The sequence below is a fragment of the Gossypium hirsutum genome, chromosome A11 (genome assembly GCF_007990345.1).
Source record: "Gossypium hirsutum isolate 1008001.06 chromosome A11, Gossypium_hirsutum_v2.1, whole genome shotgun sequence".
In the NCBI taxonomy this organism is placed as follows: Eukaryota; Viridiplantae; Streptophyta; class Magnoliopsida; order Malvales; family Malvaceae; genus Gossypium; species Gossypium hirsutum.
In genome coordinates this window covers 20,093,077-20,114,380 of record NC_053434.1, presented here as the reverse complement: position 1 = coordinate 20,114,380, position 21,304 = coordinate 20,093,077, and the positions used below count along the sequence as shown (strand labels likewise).

Below are 21,304 nucleotides of genomic sequence, written 5' to 3'. Positions count from 1 at the left end.
CTTATAATTCCTTAGCGGTGACCTCATTTTGGTAAGTGTGGAGCAAACCATTCAATATATGGCCTATGCACATGTAATCAGCATTGTCCCATTTTTGCTTTTCTTAGGTTGCAGCAACAAATTCGTTTTCATTCTCTTCCGATCATGGTTGTCGAAACCATTTTTAAAATTGAAAAATAGGAGTCGTCTTGAAAATAAAAATGGAGTCGCCACTGATCTTTTTTCGAGGTGTGATCGGATCACCTTGCGATTGATTATTTTAATAAAACATTTTGATTTATTAAAACAATGATTTTGGGTCTAAAAAATTTGAAAAAAAAAAGTTTGGGAGTCGGTTACGCACGAGGAAGGGTTAGCACCCTCATAACGCTCAAAATTGGTACCTAATTGATTAATTAATGTCTTAATGTCGAATGTTTGAAAAAATTTTAGAATACTATTCTTTTATTTCAAAAAAAATACTTGAATAAATTAAATTGAATGCTAAGACCCTCCTATCTCGAAGAAATAAAATGTCACACCCAGTGAGTTAAGATACAACATTTCAAACCCTCGAAATTAAGCTTGTCTTTTAATTTTCAAAACTCATGCATTTAAGTTTAAAAAGGATATTCGGTTATTTGGGTCATATGAAAAATCGGAACCCAGTAAGTTATGACACAATCTCTCAAAAATTAAAATACAGAATATTGCCTTTGTGATATCTAGAATTAGGGCCTATCGGGACCACAAATCCGAGATAGAAATAATTATTTTATGATTATTTTGAGGTCTATGATATGATTGCATGATTGTGTGAAAATTTTGTGAAGAAATTCTATGCATAAAGTGCTTAATTTGAAGTTAGGGACTAAATTGAATAAGTTACAAAACTTGCATTCTAGAAGTTTCTAGTATGAAATTGCCTTGAAATATTAATTAGGAGGTCTTAAATAGCAATTTGACCAATTTTTAAGTTTATGGACAAAAATTGGACATGAATGGAATTTTTGAAAGTTTAGTAAGGAAGGGCATTTTGGTCATTTGGATATTAAATGAAATAAAATGGGAAAAATAACACAAAAATGATCATCTTCTCCATAAGTTTCTGCCAAATTTTTCTCTCCACCATAGCTAGGGTTTCAACACTTTTAAGCCTTGATTGTAAGTGATTTCTATGCCCGTTTTTAATGTTCTTTACATTTTTGAAATCTTCGTAGCTCGGTTTACCTATTTCTACCAATATTATGAGCTAGGGTTTATATTTAAAATTTTACCCATGGATGATATGTATGAATTTTGATGTTTTATGGTAGAATATGAAGTTTGAGATTGTGTTAAACAACTTTTACTAAGTGATTTTTCGTAAAAACGAGTAAAATGACATAATCAGTAAAAATACCTAATATTCATAAGTACATGCTAGAGTGTGAATTTGAGGTTGCTATAGAATGGAAAAATGATCAACATGTCATAAAACATAAGAAAATAGGATGAGGTTTAATTTACGAGCCTTGGGGCAAAAGTGTAAATATGTGAAAGTTTAGGGGCAAAATGGTAATTTTTTCAAATTTCGTATTAGGGGCTGTTTTGATGAATGTGTGTATTAAATAAATTAATTTGGTATTATAGATCAAGAGAAAAGAGATTCGAGTCGAGATCGGGGGAAAAATAAAGTTTACGAGGAATAGGCTCGACTATTCTCATTTTGTATCGAGGTAAGTTCATATGTAAATATTGTAATATAATCATTATTTTAAATAATTTAATGCTATTTATACAATATTATGATTGTTATCATGCAATTCTATGCTTTGTGGTCATTGTTGGACAACATGCAAAAATTTTGTGAATTATGTGAAAAATGTGAAAGACTACCGAAGTATCGTCATTGGTATTCCAAGGAGAATGGTAAAGGAGTACAAACGAGGAAAGTCCCATTGAACCTTAGGAATAGATTAGGATATTTGGGCATCCGAGCTCGTTGAGTTGAGTCTGAGTTCACTTATGGATGCGAACATCCGAACTCGTTGAGTTGAGTCTGAGTTCACTTATGGATGCGAACGTTTGAACTCGTTGAGTTGAGTACGAGTTCATGAGATGTAACTAGGCGGCCGAGCTCGTTGAGTTGAGTCCGAGTTCACTTATGGATGCGAATGCCCGAGCTCGTTGAGTTGAGTCCGAGTTCGCTTATAGGCGGGTTACATGGTAGCTTGGCTACATATATGGCATTTATGTGCAAACTTTCCATGTATCCGAGTTATATTCCGATGGGTTCAACGGGTAAAATTCTAGTGAAAAGGAAGAATACTCAAGATGCAAGTGACGTATTGGTAAGTGTTGTGGAATGGGCACTTTGGACAGGTATGTACTTAACCCTCGGGTTGAGACTTGATACGACAACAATAATGTAGTAAGACGATGAATGATGAATAGAAATGTGATATATGTTTTGGTGATATTATGCTAATGTTGGTTGGTATAATTGCTTTGTTAAGTTATTTGTTATTTGCATGTGAACTTACTAAGCATTTATGCTTACTCCCTCCCTTCCGTTCCTTGTATTTTTGACAAGCCGGTTTGGAGATCAGGACGGTCAGAGGCACGCTCACACTATCAACAGACCATCTCGGTATGGTGGCTTGCATATTTTGGGAATATGGCATGTATAGCATTATAATCCTTTTGTGTATATAATCTTATGATATAGCTCATGGATGGCATGGAAATGTTTGAGAATGATTAGCTATTGGAGTGGCTAATCAAGACTATATTTGATAACACGTATGCTTTATGTGCTAACTAATCTATGAAAATCCATAAAATGGTGAAATTGGTTATAAAACAGAATCACACAGCAGCAGTGACGTGAGTTTGAAAAAACACTAAAAATAGTAGAAATAGAATTGGATGATGAATAAAATATGGAATTGAATCTTAATGAATCTATTTTCATGTGGAAGAAACAAAATAAGTAAAAGAGTTTTATTTTATGAGATATTTACGTTTTGGTGAAACAGGGTCAGAGCGATTTCTGGATCCCTTGTTCTAACTTTAGAAATTCACCATAAATTGTGTAAAAATAATTATAACTCACACTTTATATGTATAGATTCCTTATTGAGTTTATTTTTAAGTGAAACAAGCAGCATAGTCATTGGATCTCTTTACAGGAAGAAATTTGATTCGTAGTGCACAGGGGTTAGAGTAGCCAAACCCTGAAACATGGGAGACTTTAACTAATAAACTGTACTAATTTACCCAACCAAAAATTCTAGAAAAAAATTAGTAAGTAGATATATGAGTCTAGTTTTAGGAAAAATTTACGGAATTAGGTTTAGAGTTTCGTAACTCGAGATATGATTTTTTTAGAGACTATGACGCAGATGGACAGTTTACTACGAGAATTGTTTGAACTCGTTTAAATGCTAAAATAAGTTTAGTAATGTCTCATGCTCAACTCCGGTGACGGTTTCGGTAAGGGGGCGTTACAGCCTTTATTTTTAGAAATCCTTACCTCGGAAAAACAAAGTGTCATATCCAATAAGTTAGGACACAACATCTCGAATTCCCGAGAATAAGCTTTTATTTGAAACTTATTTGTTTTGATTTAAGAAAGGGTACTTGATTACTTAGATTCGATAAGAAAAATTGGAACCCAGTAAGTTAGGGCAGAATCTTCTCGATGATGCCAAATACCGAGTATTGCCTTATTTTGAAAATTTTGGAATAAAAGGATTTTAAATTTTAAACGATATTAAAACACGACCTTTTAAGCAAATAAAATGCGATGAAATAATAATGTACAACGCTAAATAATAATTCATAAACAAAATGCTATAATAACGAATCACAGATAACAAATAAATACAAAAAAGAATTAGAATACACATAATAGCAATAATCACGTAACATGTTATCCCAATATCCATATTGATATAAAAATGAAATAAGTAGTAAGAAAATCTAGAATAAAATATGAAACAATTCTAAGCAAATAATTCATAAAAAGAATTTAAAACAGATATTATAAAAGCCATCTAAAGTATATGAAATATTTTTTTAAAAAAAAAACTAGTATCCATTCAAGATAAAATAATATATAAAACTTTTTAGAAGTAATATACAAAATAATATAATTCTAAAATGCTATACATGAAATGAAAAACTTATTATAAATATATATATAGAGAGAGAGAATAATAGCAGTAATAATATTGCAAAAATAATTAATATGATAATAAAACAAATATAGTAAGTAAAAAAAAAAAGAAAGTATGATAATAATAATAATAATAAGCTAATAATGACAAAGATATAAAGAAATAATAATAAAAATAATGATAACCATAAAAGTAAATATAATTATAGTATAAAATAATAATAATAATAGTGGTAATAATATTAATAAAAAGAATATAAAAAAATGAATGTAATAGTAATATATAATAATTATGAAATAGTACTAATAATAAAAAATTAGAAGATAATAAAATAATAATAATTAATTAATTTAAAAAATAAAATAGAAAAAAATAACGAAAAAGATTAAATCGAACTTAAAATAGAGTTTTAGGGCTAATCCGAAATAAAAATAAGGTTAAAGGACCAATTTGCATGCACGAATAACAAGGAGGGACCAAAAGGGTAATAATCCCTTCTCCTCCAAAACGCACAGCATTAGAGAGGACCAAAATGCAATCGAAATAAATCATAGGGCCAAATAAAAAATAACGAAAGTTTTAATTACAAAGCTATAAAAAGCAGAAGGGCTAAATGCGCAATTAGCCCTTCCAATTAAAAACGCGCGGATCCTAGGTTGGAGCAGGTCGGGTCAAACGGGTCAGACAGGTCAAGGGCAAAGCGAAAAACTAGTATCCATTCAAGATAAAATAATATATAAAACTGTTTAGAAGTAATATACAAAATAATATAATTCTAAAATGCTATACATGAAATGAAAAACTTATTATAAATATATATATAGAATAATAGCAGTAATAATATTGCAAAAATAATTAATATGATAATAAGACAAATATAGTAAGTAAAAAAAAGAAAGTATTATAATAATAATAATAATAATAATAATAATAATAATAATGACAAAGATATAAAGAAATAATAATAAAAATAATGGTAACCATAAAAGTAAATATAATTATAGTATAAAAAATAATAATAATAGTGGAAATAATATTAATAAAAAGAATATAAAAAATGAATGTAATAGTAATATATAATAATTATGAAATAGTACTAATAATAAAAAATTAGAAGATAATAAAATAATAATAATTAATTAATTTAAAAAATAAAATAGAAAAAAATAACGAAAAAAAGATTAAATTGAACTTAAAATAGAGTTTTAGGGCTAATCCGAAATAAAAATAAGGTTAAAGGACCAATTTGCATGCACGAATAACAAGGAGGGACCAAAAGGGTAATAATCCCTTCTCCTCCAAAACGCACAGCATTAGAGAGGACCAAAATGCAATTGAAATAAATCATAGGGCCAAATTAAAAATAACGAAAGTTTTAATTACAAAGCTATAAAAAGCGGAAGGGCTAAATGCGCAATTAGCCCTTCCAATTAAAAACACGCAGATCCTAGGTTGGAGCGGGTCGCGTCAGACGGGTCAAGGGCAAAGCGACATTGTTTTAGGCATTTGAGGCCAGTCCAAAACAACGTCGTTTTGGGGGGCCTAAATAAGGCCAAAATCTTTAAAAAAAAACACTTGCAACCTTCTTTCAAAAAAAAAAACTCCCTTCCCCCCTTTATTCTCTCTGCAAGCCTAAAGGTTCAGCCAGGCTCCGTTCACCGACCACCGCCGCAACTGTACCCGTAGGCTAAATAAATTAACTATTATCATTTGTGTCAATATTCAAATTTTAAAATTCAAAAAGTATAAGAACTTGGAATGATTTCAATTGGAGAATATAGACTAAATCTACAACTGTACGCATAGTACAAGACTAATAATTAAAGTTAACCAAATGGAATTAACTATTACCATTTGATTTAGGATTAAAATTCAAAATTTTAAAAGTATAGAGACTAAAATTGATGAAATTAAAGTATACAGACTAAATTTATAGTTTTATAAAGTAGAAGGACTAATAACAGAATTTACCTAAAGTAATTTGCTAATTGTAATTGTTTTAAATTTTGGTTTGCTAAAGTTGGTACGCGGCCCAAAGTTTGACATTGTCGACAATAGATTTTTTGTTCCAATAACAGTTTCCTACTTCCTTCCCCTTCCCCTTCGCATTCCCACTCCTACACACTCATGTCGATGAAAGATTGACGAACCCACCCGCAAATTTTCGACTGTCGAAGAACCGTTAAATAAAAACAAAATGCATGGTTAGAATTTGACATTTTGCCGACTACTGCATCCAATTGCTTCAGTCTCGATTTGGTTTCCAGTTAGACTCTGAGATAGAAGAGATGGCAGTGAACCAGACGGCGGCGTTGAAGGTGGGGTTGTGTCTATTGGGACTCTGTTTATTCGGCTACATAGTGGGTCCTCCTCTGTATTGGCATTTCATGGAAGGATTAGTAGCCGTCAGCCACACTTCCAACACTTGCCCACCTTGCCTTTGCGATTGCTCTTCTCAGCCTCTTCTCACAATCCCTGAAGGTATTCCCAGATCTGGCTCGATCTCATCTCCTCCTTTCTTGTTTCCATTTCATATATATTGGATTTGATCAGTTTCACAAACCTCAAAATCATGTTGTAGTAGTAAACTGTAATTTGAAATGAGTGCTTTATGCGCTTCCTGCCCAATTTATTTACACTTGGAGAGTGGAGATCCTATGATTTCCCCTCTTTTTTTTGTTCATCGAATTTTCAATTAGTTACTGCCTAATTTTAATTTACAATAGATGAGTTTTGGAATATTATGATAACCCATTATTCTTTTGTTAATTCTAGGAAGCTTTTATTCTTCGTGCGAATTTTTTCCAAGGCATAATATTTTCACTTAGAATTTTTATCAATGTTGTTTCTGTTGTCAATTAATAGAACTCCATATCCTTGGCTATGGGGTTTTACTTGGTAGTTATGAAGCTAATTATTGAAAGTTGAAACTCATGCCTGTTTTATGAATGCTGTTGTTAGCCTTTCTTTCTATTATGTTAATTTGTTGCTTTGTATTAGCATTCTCTATGCTACTTGCCCTGCAAAGTTCCAAGTTTCCATTTTTATTAAAGATGGCAATCGGGTATTTGGAAATGTTAATTATTTGCTCTTTGGCAATTTTGCCCAGCAAAATTAAGCTAATTTTATGGTTCTATCTTTAATTTATGCAGGACAGAGCAATGCTTCCTTTACAGGTCAGTTTCCTGTTTCTTTGTCATGGATGGATGTGTTTATTGGAATATGGGACTAACTTAATACAAAGAAATTTTACATTTGTTTTTCTATGCCTTTTAGATCACCTCTAATTTTAGCATGACCGACCCTCTCTGTTGAGTTTTTTTCACCATTGTTGCTGCTATCGCTTTCATTTAGGTGTCAACTTTATTTTAACAGATGTTATGCCTTATATGATGCAATATGAGAAATATATTTAATAGTTTTTCTTATCCTTCTGTTTTTGTGCCGTTATACTCTCTAATCACGTGATTTCCCTAAGCCACCCCTGTCAATAATGATTGATAGCTGATGTAACAATATTTGATTGCTAATCACATGATTTTCACTTTTGTTTTCTCTTCAATAATGATTGATTGCTAATGTAACAATTTTTTTTTTACCTAGACGCTGTCTAACAATTGCATAACCGAGCCATGTTTTTAAGATTGATTGCAAATGACTGATATTGTGAAATAACACTTACATAAGATAAAGTAGTAACTCTGGCTTTGGTATGCAGGATGAACTGCTTTGGTTGGGATTGCTTGATAATTAATGTTGTGGTATTTTTTTATCCGAGAGTAATTTGGATGTGAATGTAACATTAAATGTAATAACCCTCTATATTGCATTAACAAAAACCACTGCCTTCATTTAGCAAATGATTTCATTTCAGGGTGATATTGGTGATTTTGAGTTTTATTTATGTTTTGATATGGCTGGTTCCTTGAAGGTTGAATGTGAATATTTTGCAGATTGTGCAAAGCATGATCCAGTGGTAAATGAGAATACAGAAAATCACTTTGCAGAACTTTTGACAGAAGAACTGAAGCTAAGAGAAGCCGAAGCTTTGGAAAATCAGCAACGTGCAGACATGGCATTACTCGAGGCTAAGAAGTTAGCATCACAGTATCAAAAGGAAGCAGACAAATGCAATTCGGGTATGGAGACCTGCGAAGAAGCAAGGGAGAAAGCTGAAGAAGCACTGTCGGCTCAAATGAAATTGACAGCAATGTGGGAAATAAGAGCTCGTCAGAAAGGGTGGAGAGAAAAGGTCGCCAAATCTAATGCGCAGACACAAGGTAACCTCCAGTTTGTCTAAACCATCCACCATGGATAGGAAGAAAATTAGTAGAAAACGTATTTCGTTCCTTCTTTTCTTTTCCACTGTTCAGTGCTCTGCGACATGTTCTGTCAATTCTGGACCGCGAAGCGGAATTTTATAGTCATCATGAATTTCAGAGTTAATATTATAGGCAGTCTAATTTAACATTGTAGTAAACATTATATTTGATAATCTTGGATACGATATATAAGAAAAACGATTAAAATACAGCATGATATGAACATCTAAATGTGTCAAAGGGATATACTGATTACCATATCTAGTAAAATATGATTGATTTCTAACATAAACTAATTCACTCCAAAACTACTCTTTATCATAATTTCTCATCAATAACTCATGCTTCATTCTATCAATTTTTTTCTTTATGGATTTCACTAGAGTTGAAGATGCAAATTAATCATTATTCATTCCAATATATTTGAAGAAAGGAACATTTGTTCAGAGAAAATATAGTATATATTCTCTGCTCCTATCAAATTTATCATCAATTTGCCTTCTCAACAGCTGTTATTTTACTAGAATCCCCACTGATTGAATCATACCTTTGAAACATGCGAGTTACAATTAATGAAGCTGACATTGTCACAAAATCCTTTGCTGCACATTGCTTGTTAGACTCAGTCGGTGATCCGGTCTGCGGCCCATTCGACCAGAACAAGTAATTCAGTAATTCTTTCCCTTTCCCCACGAACCGGTCCGGTTTAAAACTCTCTGGTTCATCAAAAACATTACTGTCCCTCATGGCCATAGGCTGATACCCACAAAGCAACTCACCTTTTTTTATGTCAAAAGCCGAGTCATGAGAAGCGAGTTGAAAATCCTTCCTAGCTCGTGCGTACTGAAGTTGAACCGGTGGGTTCATACGCAATGTCTCATAAACAACTGAGTTCACCAGCTCCATGCCTTTCAACGAGTCAAAACTCAAACCAGATGAGGACGACCCACATATTTGTTTCACTTCGTCACTTAACCTAGCTTGTAATCCAGTTTTATCACTGGCTATGGTGCCGATCAATGTGGGTAAAAAGAGGGAGAAACCACCGAAGGCATTAAACCCAAGAGTGAATATCAAGTTGTTGATGGAGTCGGATGCGGAAAGACCGAACTCCTGTTCACCGCGCTGAACTACTTCTTTACCGTGCTGCTCAATGAACCTATAGAGCTTTTGGTAGCCCCCACTTACGAGGGCGGAAGGGTAAGTGTAGGAGTGAAGAAATATCTCAACCAGGGGCTGAAAAGCTAGGACAGGGACGGTGGGGAGGAGTTGAAGGCCGAGCCATAAGTTGATGGTCAAGGGACCAGAATTGGCAACGGCGGGGTCGAGGGCAGGGTCAGCTCCGAGGAGGGACTTGCAGAGGAAGTAGAAGAGGAAGGTTTGGAGGTGTGAGAAGAAGGATGAGGTGCCGTTGGTGGAGATTTCGGATTCAACGGTGTCAAAGAATTTGTCGAGGTTGGCTTGGAGTTCGGCCACCCACACCTTGGAGCTCCGCTTCAGGATGTCTAGGGAAAAGTTCTTCAGCTGTTGAATTCAAACACCAGATATTGCAATCTCAGTAACATGCAAAGTTGATCTAATGTCTAACCTTGCCTTGCCGATGTATTTTTAGATATATGAAAAGTTCTCTTGTGCTTTCTTTTTAAATATATATTTTTAATATTTTAGTGTATTTGTAAATTCTGAATCTTATTTGTAAGATTTAAAAACTCTACTAATAATAGGGTAAACTACACCTATTGTCATTTTTATTTATATTATATTACATTTTAATCATTTATATTTAAAATGACAAGTTTTAGTCACTTACATTATCGTGTTATAATATTTTAGTTATTGAGCCGTTAATTATTGTTAAGGGTTTAACGGTAAGTTGACGTGACACGTTAAATCATCATTTCAAACAAAAATTTTAGGTTAAATTATACAATTGGTCCTTATATTTTTTTCGTTTTAAGCAATTTAATTTTTTCTTTTATGTTCTTTAACCTTTTTTTCCACTCTCTTCTGCTTTTCCCTCTATTTTCCTATTTTCTCTATTTCTTTTAACGTATCAAGAAGTCAAATTAGCAGAAAAGAAAGAAACAAGAAGTTGAAGGCCATTATTGCCTATAACCAAAATTCATAAACCCATACCATCTGCTAATTATCAAAATCCTCCACCACCACTCATCATCTTCATTTTATCCACTAACACATTCACTATTACCATGACCTTCTTTCAAAAACATATCAAAAAATTCCCAACTTTTAGACTACCCAATATCAAATCTCCATCATCGGCCATTAGATAGGCTCTATTCTTTTTGTATGTGTTCCTCCTCACCAATACCTCATTCCTAACTGTTAGGATCGACAAGAAAGTTGCCGAAGTACCTTAAACCCCTTGACTTGAATCTAACCCCTCTTTTTCTCCATTTCTCTCTCTTTTTACACTTTTTTCTTTGTTACAAGTCTAATCTTTGACTTTGTGATTTTTGGGGCTTATTAATTGTTGTTTACTTGGATTCTTAATTGATTTGAATGTGGGTTTATTTGGTGAAGATTAATTGTGTAATTTAACCTAAAATTTTTGTTTAAAATGATTATTTAACGTGCCATGTGAGCTTATGGTTACGCTGTTAATGACAATTAATGGCTTAGTGATTAAAATGTTACAACACGATAAGGCAAGTGACTAAAACATAATATTTCAAATATAAATAATTAAAATATAAGCTGAGGTAAACAAAAGTGACAACCTTCAATCATACTTTACTTTTCAACCTTTTTCTATTCCAAATGGTCACAACATAAATAAATAACCTTTTTATATAATGATTTACCTTTTTCCCTTGGTTTTAAATTTTAAGTGATTAATTTTTTTAAAATTTTAATAAAAATTAATTATTATAAATATTAAATTAAATAATCAATTAGATTCAACTAATTTGAATAAAATCTGAAGTCACGAATTTGAAATTTAATTTTGAGGGGGACAATTGTACTAAATTATCTAAAAACGGTTAATTTCATGGAATATGTTCTTGGTTTAACATTTAAAAATCAAATTCTTTTTAAATGGGTCTCCGTAAATTTGTATAATTTCATTTTTAAGGTTTCCCTTCTTTCAAAAATAAAGGAGTACATATTTAGGCAATTAAAAAGAAGTAGCATGTACATGTGTTTAAACTTTAGAAAAGTTCAACTGTGACATGATAATTGAGTTTAAAATAATGATTGATTGCTATTCATGCACCGTTTACAGTCAGATAGAGAGTTTTAGCTCTTTTTCTTTTAATCCATAACGTATAATAAGATTAAGTTATAAATAAAAATCTAAAATTTATTTTTAGACTTCCATTTTCATTTAATTTAACATATGGATACCTATATATGTAGAGAATTATCAAAATCCCCACACATTTACCTAAAATTTAGCATAAATACATCATTATCAATTTCCTTCCGAATTAAAAAACATATATGGAGAGAAAATTTAAGTCAAATAAAATTGTCTGTAAAAAACACTCTTTGAATTATGTCTGATATCTCTCAACCGGTGATCGTGAGGGAGATGGAGAAGGAACCAATGAGAATCGTAACACAAAGAAGGTCAAATTCTAAGAAATAGGTGATGACCTTGGGGAAAATATGGTGGTTGATTTTGTCCCGGTGTTCAGAACCTCTTGGAAGGACAAGTTATTGGAAGGGAGAGCTGTTGGTTCTTCTACTTCTCCTATGACTTTGGAAGGTTGTACTGATGAGGAATTTGATTTTGAAGATGTTGATATCTCAAGATCTATTGTCAATGGAATCCTGACCATTGATTTCTCTGAACAAATTCAAAAGCTACTGGTCAAGGACATGGACTCGATAGTTGTGGTTAAATTGTTGGGGCACAACATAGGGTACGGAGTCCTTTTGAATCAGATTTCTAGTCTCTGGAAACATTCCCAACCATTCCACCTCATGGATGTAGATAATGGATACTATCTAGTAAGATTTCAAAATAAAAAAGACTATGAAATGGTTTTGACACAGGGTCCATGGGTTGTGTTCAGTCATTACCTTACCGTTCTGCTATTGTCGATGGATTTTAATCCTTTAAAACCCTTCCCAAGCATGGTTCTGGCCTGGATCCATTTTCTTGGGTTATCGATGTTCCTGTACAAGTGGTAAGTTTTAGAAGAAATCAAAATTTTGGTTGGAAAAATAGCTAAACTTGACATAAAAATCGACAATGGAGCAAGGGGTAGATTCGTTAGAATGGCAATTTTTGTGGACTTAGAGAAACCGTTCACCTCTCAAATTTTGGTTAATGGGAAAGTTCAAAGAGTTGAGTTTGAAGCTTTACCAACTGTTTGCTTCACCTGTAGTCGTTATGGTTATTTGAAAGGCCATTGTCCTTCTACCTTAATAGATCAAAATATAGAAGTTAATAAAGGAAGGATCTCCGATTCGTTGGACAAGGAATCCAATTCGACGGTAATAGGGAAATCATTTGGGCCATGAATGATCGTTGAACGAAAATATAGGCGAAATGAGGTTGGCACTCGATCTCAGAAGGCAAAAATTATAGTTACGAGATTGGAAGAGTCTAGATTTGAAGCCTTGAATTCACTAGAGGTAATTTCTGTTAAAAAGGGGAAGGTGAATCTACTACTTTGGGGGCTAAGTTCCAGTAAAGAGCTTTTATAAACAATTTAAAGGGTAAAAGAAAAGGGCCGGGAATTGGGTCATCAGATGGAGAAATGAAAGATAGTAAAGATATGGGCTAATCACCTATAATGAGGATCAACGAGCTGAGGGGCAATTTTCCATTTGAGAATGATGGGCTTGGGACTAGAAATGTTGGTGAGGGCTTAGATAAATTGGTTGGGCACGTGGGAGGTTGTGAGTAGGCCAGTGCAGCTGGAGATTCAAAACAGTTTGGATGCTCCTTTTCAAAAGTATGCTGGATAGGCCTAGGGTCATTCGACTGAGAGGGAACCAGCAGGTATTAATATTCTTAAAAATGTTTCTCTTACTATTCCATTTGATAATTCCTCTATGCACATTAATCCTACTTTTGAAAACCCTATAGAGACAGTGGTGGACTTGAATGTATAATTCCTAGACCCTAATAGGCATTCAGCAGTTACATTTAAAGAAAAATTTGACCTAAATTCCTTAAGGAATAAGGTCAAAGATGGGGTGTTGTCTTGTGAAAAATCTCATTGCTAATGCCAAAAAGGTTATTTCTGATGGTAAATGAGTGAAAGGCTGTCTTGGCAAAATCATTAACATATCAATTAAAGCCGTGGAGGACACTTTAAAATTACTGGTAGTTATTGTTTTCCACTCATTAAAGCTATGAATTCTATGGCAAAAATTCTCAGCACTCAAATGGAGCTAGTAAAGGAAAATACGGATGTTCTTAATGTCAATGCTGATTCACTGGATGCCTCCTAATGGTTGGTTCTTTTCTACCCTTTTAATATTTTTTTTTTGAATTTTACGATTTTTTGTTGGAATTGTCAGGATTGTGCAAGCTTGAAGTTTCTTCATGTTTTCATGAATATAATAGGGAACACAGATTAAATTTGATTGGCCTTTTAAAAACAAGGGTCAATGATAAATAAACTGACTCGATCATTGCAAAACTTGAATTCTAGTATTTGCATTAGGTAGAGGCTATCGAATATTTAGGTGGTATTTAGATTGGCTGGAGGGACTTGGTGTCTGTTGAGGTCCTCAAAAATCATCCTCAGTTCATTCTAGTTAAAATTGTTGGCAACATGTTCAAATGACCATTTTATGACATCTTCATTTATAGTAGTCATGATAGTCAGAAACGAAGATTTCTTTGGGGAGTTTTGCAAGGACTTGTTCCATTTGATGGGTCATCATGGTTGGCAATTAAGGATTTTAACGCCATTTTGTCTCCTTCCGAAAAAAGAAAGGGGTGAAGCATGGGGAAAATGTGTCTACTATTTGGGGATTTCATAGATTTGTCTAAATTGCATGATTTGGGTTTCAATGGACCGCAATTTACTTGGCAGGGAGGTGGGGTTGATGAGAGATTGGATAGGATTATCTGTAATGATTATTGGATTTTTGCTTTTTCGAACTCCATTGTGACGCACTTACCCCGTATTAAGTCTAATCATAGGCCATTGTGTTTATCTTTGAGGCCTGAACGTCACATTTCAAGGGGACGTCCTTTTAGGTTTGTAGCAAGTTGGATTGAGCACCAAGCTTTCTCAGATTTTGTTAAAAAAAATGGGAGGACCTAGAAAACATGATTTTGGTGTACTCAGAATTTATAGAGCATGTCAAAATATGGAACAAGGTGTATGGGTATATTATTTCTTCTAAGAGGTATTTGACTAGGAAACTAAATAATATTCAAGATGCATTGGAAAAAAAGAATCAACCTACCTTAGCCGGGTCGACATTGAAGTTAGAGAGGAACTTGAAAGTGTTTTACATAATGATGAGATCATTTGGCACCACAAGGCTAGATGTGACTGGTTGTTACTTGGTGATCGTAATACTAATTTTTTTCACAGGCATACTTTGAGAAGTAGGAAATAAAACATAATTTCTGCACCGAAGAATGAGTTGGGAGAGTAGATTTTGGATGAAGAATAATTGAAAATTGAGACGGTTAATTTTTATACGAGGTTGTATGGGGACCAACCAGGTTTAATGAGTGGTTTGCCTCCAAATGCATTCTCATGCTTTAGTGATAGAGATTTGGATATTTTTAACAAGAAAATTTTAGATAAGGAAATTAAACCTACTCCTTTTGACATGGCCCCGTTGAAGGCCCCAATGAGTAATGGTTATCATGCCCTATTATATCAAAGTCACTAGAATCATGTAGGTGTCTCTATCAATAAGTGGATTAAAGGGGTTTTCTATGGGGGAGTATTGATTCGGATTTGAATAACTCGCTTATCATGCTTATCCCTAAGGTTCATAATCCAAAAACTTTCTCTAACTTCTGGTCAATTTGTAAACCGGTTCAAAATGGTATTCCCAAAATCAGTGCTCCTGAACCAATTGGGTTTGTAGCAGGCAAAAACATTACCAACAATACCATTATCTCCCAAGAGGTTATTCACTCTATACGAAGCAATCAGAAGCATAGGAAACGGATGACGATTAAAATTGATCTGGAGAAGGCATATAATCGTGTGCGATGAAAATTCATTGATATCTCCCTTCAGGCCACATGTATTCCTAACTTTCTCCAAATGTTATTATGTCTACTATTTCTAGTTCCATTATGCAGGTTTTATGGAATGGAGTTCCAACATGAAAATTTCGACCATGTAGAGGTGTTTGCCAAGGGTGTCTGTTGTCTCATTACTTGTTTATCCTATTTATAGAAAGGTTGGGTTATAATATTCGCTCAACCATTGATCTTGGTAGTTGGACTTCCATTTGCCTTGCTTGTACAGGTCTACCTTTGTCCCATATCTTTTTTGTAGATGATTTGATTATTTTTTGACATTCGGAAAAGTCCCAAGCCAGGGTTATTAAGAATATTTTTTATCAGTTTTGTGGTTATTCGGGTCACCGAATTAACATGCAAAAAACTAATATTTTTTTTTCCAAATGGGTTGATGGTAGCCTTAGGAGACGTCTAAGTAGAAGCTTCAGATTTCAAGAAGTAAGTAACTTGGGCTTTTATCTTAGTGATCCTCTTTTTCATGAGAATGTCTCTAACAACATTATGAGATTTGTTGTGAAAATGGTTTGTAATAAATTGTCTAGCTAGGATATCAAACAGCTCTCTTTAGCTGGGAGGGTGACCTTGGCTCAGTCGATTTTGCTCTCAATCCCAAAGTTACTTTATGCAAACTATGCTAATTCCTAAAGGCTTTTGTGATGAGATTGAGCGCATAGTCTAACAATTTATATGGGGCTCCTATAATGGTGGTAAAAAGATGCCATTAGTTAGTTGGGACTCGATGTGTCAACCTATATCAAATGAGGTTTGGGTTGTGACATTTAAAAGAGCATAACTTTTCTTTATGATGAAGATCGGTTTTAATATCGTCTGAAACTCTAAGGCTTTTTGGGTTAGGGTCCTATGATTGAAGTATGGGGTTCAAAAAGGTTTACCTGAGACTTTTTCAAGAGGAAATTGTTCTTTTTTTATGGAGATCTCTCTCTAAGGTTTGTCCCTTCTTACACAAAAATTTAATATGGTCTATTAAAGATGGGAATTGTACTAACTGTTGACGATATCCTTGGATCCTAAATTATGAACCATTGTTTAAACAGGTACCTTCCATTGCTAATCTTAATATGGACTACCCTCTTAGAGGCATGGTCATTGAAGATGGTTCATAAATTTGGAGCTATTTCGTCTTTGGGTTTCTGAAGAGGTCATTACTAGGATCATAGGTGTCCCACCACCTCATCCATCTTGTAGACTTAATAAAATTATCTGACAATGCACTACGAATGGTTTATTTCCTCTCAAAAGTGCCTTTGGTAAGTTACAATAAGGTGTTTTGAACTTAAAATATTCGATTTGGCAACTTTCATAGAAGTTTCAAGGACCTTAACGTATTAGATTCTTTATCTGGCTTGCCCTTAAACAACGCTTGCTTACGAATGCGGAAAGGGTAAAGAGAGGAGTTGGTGATGATAGTACGTGTGGTCTTTGTGGTCAGGATTTCAAAGAGGTTTTACATGTATTGAGTGGTTGTCCCACGGCTAGAGAAATTTGGAACAAATTCATTCCAAAAGAAAGGTTATCTAGCTCTTACTCCGGAACATTATTCAAATAAATGTCAGGTAATCTTCAAAATAATTAGTATCCCACTTTGGATGGGGTTTTTTGGCCGTGTCTATTTGGAATTATTTCTTGGCGCATTTGGAAAAACCATAACATGTTTATGTTTCAAGGCATCTCTTGGAGCATTGATGAAATTCTCAAAGTTTCCTTTAGCTGGGCTAGACAGTATGCTTTAATTTCAAAGCTTGTTCCTCACAAAAAGTTCAACTCTAGTGGTAGTTCTCTATTTTCTTGTAACTGGGTGTGCTTGAACATAGATAGTTCGGTTCGAGTCGAGGAGGGTTTTGCTGTGACTGGTGGTTTAGTGAGGGATCATAACAAAGGATGGATTTTCGATTTTGGTAGATATTTAAGAAATTGCACAGTTTCAGAGTGTAAGCTATAGGGCATATTAGATGGTCTGAAGCTTATTTCTTATCATTGTTTGAAAGAAGTCTTAATTCAAACAGATTGCCTTGAAGCTGTTAATGTCATTCAGAAGGGCTCTATCGGAGATTCCAATTCTGCCTTGATCAGAAAAATTCATCAGCTCTTGGGAAATTTTAAACATTGGAAGATTCAACATATTCCTAGGAAAGAAAATATTTTTACAGACAATCTTATTAAGATGATGCGAAACAGAAGAATCAGGTTAAAATTATTTGAAGATTCTCCATAGAAAAAACTAGTTTAACTTAGTTTTATTGTTATCTTTTCAAAAAAAAAAAACATACATTACCTTTCTTAGTATTTGTTTATCTTTGCTAAATTCATTATTTTTATCCCAATACTAGCAATGATTGCTTGCTGCTGTTCCGGTCTTTCTCTGTATTCCAAACCGTGTTTTTTTTTTAAAGAAATTTACAAAGGAATAAAATAAAAAAAATTAATTAAGGTTAAAATATGCTGTTACTCCCTCTATTTTGACAATATTTAAAAAATTAACATTTTTTTATTTAAAGATCTTAATCTAGTCATTAAGATTGTAAATATTTTCTATCAAAATTGTCAATTTAAAATTTTGATTAAATTATCCTCATACAATATGGTATATAATTGACAGAAAATAAACATATTAAATTAACAAATTATAAGAGAATAATAATTATTGGACTAAATTTTTTAAATTGAAAGAGTAAAAAGATTGAAATTTTAAGTAAAAATAACAAATCTCAAATTTTATACAAGAGATTAACAGCATATTTTAACCAATCAATTAATAATAGTTTTCATGTTATTAATGAATTAAATCAACGTGTTTTGTTGGAAGTATTATTTCAGTTTTCCTGCCTTGTGTATTTCTCTTTGAGCTTTATTTCTCTCTGAATTTTCCTAAGATCCAAACAGGATAAAGAGACTCCATCTTGATCTAGTGTTTTAATTTGTATGTAGAAGAAAGTAAAGGACTGGACAAGCCATAAATATGTGGTCCCCTAACAGCAACCACTCCTTTGGTCCACCCGCAGTGGGGGCGTCCTAAAAACAGCCTAAGCTTTTTATTGTTTTTCATCGCAAGAAATTTTTTCTTCTTTTACAAAATCGGTACGGAAAAAACACTTTCAAAGGGAAAATGATTCATAGTTTCGAAGAATCATCCCTTCTCCTTTCTTTAATTATTATTAAATAAATATATTTATCAGAGTCAAAACCTGATCTTCAAATATTTAAAAAACTCTCTGCTTACTTGTGATTTTTTTCCCTTTTATATAAAAAAATGAAAAAGAAAAAACCCAGAATCATGGAAGAAACTGTTGAATCAGGTAGAGTTTTTCAGTGAATATTGAAGGGAAAAAAAATGAGAAAAGCAAGCGTACCTGGGCATGTTTAGGCTCAGAGGTATCGAGATAAGCACAAACCCTAGTATTTCCAGTGTAGCCGACGCTAGGCATGAAATCCCCTACCAGAACATCTTTTTTCTCCACGATTTCCATGTCGAAAAGATGAGCGAATGATTTGCAGTCAACAATGGCGATGACGTTGGGGTTCACCCGCAGGAAGAAAGGGAAACTTGGGGGAACATTGGTACGGAAAACCGTGCTCTTGTGCTTCTCCATTCTCGACCGGAAGAAGGTGTCTGGTCCTTGGAACCAGAAGTAGTCTAGACGGTCGGATATCGGTCCTACCAAAGGCCACCCGTAGGATCCTGGTATTGTACGGAGTGGGAGGCTGCTTGCTTGCCTTGATGAAGATGGTGATGATGGTGTTGAGAGTGACTGAGTTGCCAACGGCGAAGAAGAAGATGATGGTGTTGACGATGACGATGACGGTGGCATATTCATCATTCTGCTCATCATCATGGTTGCTGTTGCCATGGCCATGGAGCAGTAGCTAGGGTGTTTACACTGTCTCTTTTATTCTCCACAATTCTGCCTTTACAGGATTAGCTTACCTTGTAAGTAGGGAAATGACTAAATTTGGATGGGATACACCATGAGCTACTCGGAAACTTTGGAAAATTAAGTAAGAAGGTTTTGTTTGGATAATGGGAAAAAAGAGGGAGAAAAATATCAGAGGTTATAATGACATGGTGTTTATAATGAGATTTCTTGGATTTATATACACTATTCAACCTCTTGTATTAATTGCATAGATTCGTTTTACACCCATACTTTACCAGTGAATGCTTTTATGTTGCAAGTCCCTCACATTTTTATTTCTAAGAATTTATTATTCTTACTTTTTAATTTTAAAAATTTAAACTTAATTATTAACACGATAAAATTCTCTTATTAAATTTATTAACACTATATTTTAATATAAAAAATACTCACTTATTAATTATGTAATATAAAAATGATATTATAGTGAATTTAAATTTAACAAAAGAATTTTATTAGTGTTAATAATTAAACTTATATTTTTAAATTTAAAAATCAAAAGGGCTAAATTCATAAAATTAAAAATAAAAGACTAGATTTCAAATATATAAAAATTATATGTACTTTTTGGTCCTTTGATTTTAATCAAGAAAAATGTGTCTCCTTAAAAAAAAGAAAAAAGAAAAAAAATGGTGAATTATTCCAAAGAGTGCAATGTAGAATCTCTGTAAGTTGTAAACCAAGAACAAGGGTAGGAGATAGATAGGAACGTAGTCATAATAGCATATCAACATCAATAAATCTAACTGTGAAACGTAATAAGGAGAATGGGTATGGCTCCTAGATTTGCCTAACCATGTACCTGTGGGAAGGAGAGAAAAATGAAAAAGAAAAAGAAGGTTTAAATAAAAAATTGGTGATCGAATTTGTCTATTTTTTTTCAAATTGATATTTATGGTTTTTTTTTCTGTCAATTAGATCTGTGAGCCTAACATCGTTAAGTTCAAGATAGGTGGTAGAATAAGATTGTCACACGTGATATAAAAGACGTCATGATAATATCATAATCTAAAAATAAATAAATAAATAAATATTTTTAAAATATTTCAATTTTCCCTCCTTTTCTGTTGTTTCCTTTTTCTTTTGTTCTTTGTATTTTTTCTTCTTCTTCACCATCCAATGTAATACCATTTTGATTTTGTATTTTTATTTCTTTTTCATTATTTTTCCTTTCGTCTTAACAATTTTAACTCCAAATCTAAAATTGCACCAAAATACAGAGTATTCAAAACATGGGTTAATTTAGTCATTTTCTTGTAATTTTTATGTTTTTGGAATCCTAGGAGCTCAAGCTAATTGAACTATGTCGTATTTTATGATACTGTTAAAGTTTGAGGATGTTACTATTGTTGAATATTTAATTTTTTTAAGGACCAATTTGATAGATTTTAAGTTTAGTATTGAAAAAAAAGACTAAATTGTAAAGTCAATTGATGATTTTGTGCAAAAGGGACTAAATTGCACAAATTTTAAAATTTGGGGTAGAAATGAGAAATAGGAAGTTAAATTAGGCCTAGAGTGAAATCAGTATAAACATTGGTGATTAAATTTGAAAGTTATGTTAGTCTTGATTTTAAGGACTAAATTGAATAAAATGTAAAACTTGTATAAAATAGCAATTGATTGTGAAAATGGTTGTGTATTGATAATTTTATATGTTTATGCTAATCTGTAGCTAACGTTGACTCGGATTCCTTGAAAAAG

At 33.1% G+C, this 21,304-nt stretch overlaps 2 protein-coding genes across 4 annotated transcripts; one reads left to right on the top strand and one right to left on the bottom strand.

Annotated features, from left to right (window-relative positions):
- The first annotated feature begins 6,169 nt into the window (after positions 1-6,169).
- On the top strand, positions 6,170-8,681 carry LOC107923977 (uncharacterized). The gene is made up of 3 exons (XM_016854203.2): positions 6,170-6,623; positions 7,295-7,318; positions 8,096-8,681. The coding sequence occupies exons 1-3, from the start codon at positions 6,431-6,433 to the stop codon at positions 8,440-8,442; spliced, it is 564 nt and encodes a 187-aa protein (XP_016709692.1). The 5' UTR covers positions 6,170-6,430; the 3' UTR covers positions 8,443-8,681.
- LOC107923976 (fatty acid hydroperoxide lyase, chloroplastic) lies at positions 7,468-20,415 on the bottom strand. 3 transcript variants are annotated; one of them, XR_005904912.1, is made up of 4 exons: positions 19,037-19,852; positions 9,012-9,988; positions 8,345-8,540; positions 7,468-7,509 (listed from the first exon to the last, which is right to left on the bottom strand). XR_005904912.1 is itself a non-coding variant. In XM_016854201.2 (3 exons), exons 1-3 carry the CDS (start codon positions 19,538-19,540, stop codon positions 8,405-8,407), a joined length of 1,617 nt encoding a protein of 538 aa, XP_016709690.1. In that variant the 5' UTR covers positions 19,541-19,852; the 3' UTR covers positions 8,120-8,404. The 3 variants fall into 3 exon arrangements, 2 of the variants coding, with proteins under 2 accessions (XP_016709690.1, XP_016709691.1); XM_016854201.2 differs by lacking the exon at positions 7,468-7,509 and having other exon boundaries at positions 8,120-8,540; XM_016854202.2 differs by lacking the exons at positions 7,468-7,509; positions 8,345-8,540 and having other exon boundaries at positions 8,857-9,988; positions 19,037-20,415.
- Positions 20,416-21,304: the final 889 nt, after the last annotated feature.

What these genes read in the sequence shown, in the direction of transcription:
- LOC107923977 (XM_016854203.2), top strand. Translation starts at nt 6,431, where the DNA reads ATGGCAGTGAACCAGACGGCGGCGTTGAAGGTGGGGTTGTGTCTATTG. An exon ending in TCTTCTCACAATCCCTGAAG is followed by an intron (nt 6,624 to 7,294) that starts GTATTCCCAGAT and finishes TAATTTATGCAG; the next exon opens with GACAGAGCAATGCTTCCTTT. An exon ending in GAGCAATGCTTCCTTTACAG is followed by an intron (nt 7,319 to 8,095) that starts GTCAGTTTCCTG and finishes AATATTTTGCAG; the next exon opens with ATTGTGCAAAGCATGATCCA.
- LOC107923976 (XM_016854201.2), bottom strand. Translation starts at nt 19,540, where the DNA reads ATGGCCATGGCAACAGCAACCATGATGATGAGCAGAATGATGAATATG. An exon ending in CTGAGCCTAAACATGCCCAG is followed by an intron (nt 9,989 to 19,036) that starts GTACGCTTGCTT and finishes TGAATTCAACAG; the next exon opens with CTGAAGAACTTTTCCCTAGA. An exon ending in GTAACTCGCATGTTTCAAAG is followed by an intron (nt 8,541 to 9,011) that starts GTATGATTCAAT and finishes TTCGCGGTCCAG; the next exon opens with AATTGACAGAACATGTCGCA.